This window comes from Notothenia coriiceps, unplaced genomic scaffold (genome assembly GCF_000735185.1).
Source record: "Notothenia coriiceps isolate Sejong01 unplaced genomic scaffold, NC01 NC01_scaffold00029091, whole genome shotgun sequence".
NCBI classification, from domain to species: Eukaryota; Metazoa; Chordata; class Actinopteri; order Perciformes; family Nototheniidae; genus Notothenia; species Notothenia coriiceps.
Window position 1 is genome coordinate 1 of NW_011361792.1, and position 3,933 is coordinate 3,933.

The 3,933-nt window shown below is 44.3% G+C and overlaps 1 protein-coding gene across 1 annotated transcript; it reads right to left on the bottom strand.

The window, feature by feature from the left end:
* Positions 1–1,151: 1,151 nt before the first annotated feature.
* LOC104958571 (DNA replication licensing factor MCM3-like) lies at positions 1,152–2,923 on the bottom strand (the record flags this gene model as incomplete). Its single annotated transcript, XM_010786313.1, has 5 exons — positions 2,755–2,923; positions 2,445–2,653; positions 1,602–1,776; positions 1,388–1,514; positions 1,152–1,302 (listed from the first exon to the last, which is right to left on the bottom strand). Coding segments are annotated over exons 1-5 (831 nt in total), but the record flags the coding sequence as incomplete, so codon positions are not given.
* Positions 2,924–3,933: the final 1,010 nt, after the last annotated feature.

Consider the following 3,933-nt stretch of genomic DNA (forward strand, 5'->3'; position numbering starts at 1 on the left):
TGCGTGGGGTCTGGGTGCCGTGTTGGCAGGACGTTGCGGGGCTCGCTGTGACAGTGTGAGCTGTATTACTGGTGTCATTTCCTGGTTGCTGCTGCTGCGTCGCCACACACACACACACACACACACACACACACACACACACACACACACACACACACACACACACACACACACACACACACACACACACACACACACACACTGTTCGGGCGAACTGTGAGTGGAGATCCACGGAGCTGGGCCTGGGCATGGTTACATCACTATACTCAAGAAGAAAAAAATGGAAAAAGAGAAATCTCCAACGAGGCGTTCTGGGGCAGCACAGACAGGTCTTTTCTGTGTTAGAGTTTTACTCGCTACAGGCTGTAGCTGTTTGAGGGTTTGTGACTCTGCAGACCGTTTACATGCATAAAAAGCTACATAACACACAAGGGGACGGGTAATAACCAGAAAAGCATGACATGGGACCTTTAAATTATCATATAATACCCCGAGCCAATAATACAATTGAGGAGAATACAGCAGTGCAAGTGAATGAGAGGAGGTGGGGCTATGTGGGTGAGTTTGAGTGTTGACTGGCCAAACCACATCAAGCATTATTTCTGAAACAGTATGGAGCTCAAATGCTTTCTCTTGCCGGTTTACCACAAGGTGAGTTCCTTTTTATCTCCTGCTTTTTTACACATACTCTCTCCAGTACAGGTTAGCTCTGAGTGTTAGCGATGATTGCTAATGTAAACAAAGACCATATTACTTCCAAAACACGTCGGGCATTGTTTCTGATAGCGACGTGGGCGTAAAGCCAGCCCACATTTAAGATATGACGTCATATCGGACGCAAATCTGGATCAGCTCCGTTGTACCCCCGTTTTCAGAGATTTGGGTATGGAGGAAAAGAGAGAGGGTTTTATTTTCTGACACTTTATGAGTTCCCTGACACACTGGGGACACATATTTATGTATATAAAAAGACATATAAAAGTGTATTTCGCATGATAGGAGACCTTTAAGAGTCAAAAGATCTAGAGAAGAATGATAAAGGCAGAAGTTACCCCACTCTAACGTGCAATATAACAGGAGTTCAGTCTACGCCGCCCATCTGTGTGTGTATAACAACAGCCTCTTGTGTATATAAGGTGTGTTTTCCTCACCCTGGCAATATCAGCCCCCATCTGCTCCTGGCTCCTCAGCCTGGCATACTCCTCTGCGATGTGATTGGCTGCCTCCTCTGTCAGCACAGGTGACACAGCCTTGGCGATGTGGATGTACTTCCTCATGAACTCCTTACTCACAATCTTGTCCCTAAAACAAAAACATTTGTTTAGTTAGTTTTCTGGTGACAAAAAGGGACATTTTAAGGTTTTTAGTCCAGATTATGCGTGCATACTTCTTCTTCCTCGTTCCATGCAGCAGGTTGTTGTGCTTCTCATAGATCTGCAGCTCCTCATGCTCTTCTGCGATTGCGTCTGGATCATCTGTAGCCAGGACGTCTACTGTCCCACCCATAGCCATGGCTAAAACACAAAGTAGGGATGAACACCATTAAATAAATACCAATGTCTAACAGAATGCAGTGTTTAAGAAGTCTCGGGTCACCGTACCTGTGCCCTCCTGCTCTCGGGGGTTGCGGTAGCGGTGCATCCTCAGCACGTGGTCTGAGATCTCGCGGTCCTGCTCCGCGTCCATCTGATCCAGGACGATGAAGAGGAGGTCGAAACGGGACAGCAAGGAATCCTGGAGGCCGATGTTCTCCATGGGAGTTTTATACTGGTCATACTGCAAACACAGAGCACGATTAACACATAAGGAGAAAAGAGTAAAGCTAGACACTGTACATTATTCTGCTTCTTTAAGATAAAAATGTTCTGACTAGTGGAGAGAAAATACATATTTGAGGGTTTATTTTGACTAACGTTGTCGGTTTGTGTGTGTTCATTTCTCCTAAATACATCAACAGTTAGCTTGGATAATGCCTCATTTGTATATTTAAACAAAATAGTTCAGATAACTTGATCAAATAAGTATCCAAAATAGTTTTTTATTTTTGATTAAAGGTGGTTGTTTAAAAAAAATATACACATTTGTACTCATTATGAACTGACTGACTTTTCTTAGAGAAGGGTTTCTTTAAATATCAGTCATTTATAGATAATTTATAGATATTATCCTAAATACATGGCAAAACGTTTTTTTTGGCCTGGAAACACCGTTTCCTCTAATGTGCCTTAAAAATTAAGAACATTTAACATGGCTTTATTTAATGTTTACAATTCCCTTCAAAAAACATTTAAATAGAACATATTTAATAGGATCATTTGCATTATTAAACATAATATTTAAGAAAACTTGAAATGGATACAATTATTGTCTTAATGTGGGTTTTTAACTAGGGAAGTTTCCTGGTTGTATCCGTTAAGAACAATCAGCCTCTCGTGTTCCCTCACCCTGCCGTAGACAGGGTTGGCCGCAGCCAGCACGGAGCAGCGGGCGTTGAGGCGGGCGTGGATGCCGGCCTTAGCGATGGTGACGCGGCCCTGCTCCATCACCTCGTGGATGGCTGTGCGGTCCATGTCGGACATCTTGTCGAACTCGTCGATGCAGACCACGCCTCGGTCCGCCAGCACCATGGCCCCCGCCTCCAGTCTGCGCTCACCTGAGGAGGAAAACACAGAACATTGAAGTAGAAGCTAAAGTAAAAGCTGAAAGTGTGTGAGCCGGTGTGTGAGCCGGTGTTTACATGTGTGTGTGTCATACCTGTTTCCTGGTCGGTGGTGACTGCAGCGGTCAGACCCACTCCAGTGGAACCCCGCCCGGTGGTGGGGATGGCCCTGGGCGCCGTGTGGAGCACGTAGCGCAGCAGCTGGGACTTTGCCACCGATGGATCACCTGGTGAACAAATTAGAAAACTAACGTTAACACCCATCTTAATTCAAAGGCTTTATTCTCATAGGCAGAGCAGCTACAGTATAGATATGGAAATGAAAATCTTAAGTTCCAGGCTCCTCCAACAATGCAACATGAATATATACAAGACATTAAACATATTTCAGAAACAAAATCTCCAAAACTAAAATATTTTTTGCAGTTAGCTTGGCAATACGAAACACAGAGGAGGAGCTCTTTTGAGGCAGACGCCATCTCCACTTTGAAGAGTAGCCTTAAGACTAGGGATGCACCGAATATTCGGCCGCCGAAAATTATCGGCCGAAAATGGTTAAAAAGGCCCTTTCGGCTTTCGGCCGAAAGGGTTCTAGCACCGAAAAAATATCACCGAATGTCAGAGAACAGGGTTACGTTGGTAAGCTAACGTGTTGTTGTGATGACGTAATCAAAACGCGGCGACAAGCACGGCGCGCGACCATGCTCGCGGCTGGCTCACAGCCAACATGTCTGCCGCTTGGAGATATTTAAAAATATCAGAGAAAGAGGCGCGGATTGCGATTTGTAAAACGTGTTCAGCTGATATTTCTCGAGGGGGTGTAACTGCAAAGACTTTCACCACTTCGGGATTACTCCACCACTTGAAATCAAAACACCCGGACAAATATGCGGAGTAAGATCAAATCACAAGCACTGACAGCGAGAGACTGTTCAGCGCTGCCTCTCCTGTGCTTGATGAGAAGAGGAGCAGACTTATGGCTGATAAAGCAGAGAAGCTACTGTTCATTAAAAAGAACCTCCCACTTTTCCTTAATAAGTAGACAAGGCTGGCTTATCATAAGCTCATCTAGTTCTACATGTCTACTCTATACCCACTTTCCTGAACAATTTTCATTGTGAGTTATAATTCACCATCTCAGGTTATCATTAGGGGGAAATGACAGCAGCACAGTGTTCAATATATTGTACTTTCGGTATCTAAATGATACAATGTTGTTTACATTGCTCATGAGGACCTTATTTGCAGATTCTTGAAACTGTAATTTAATTTAG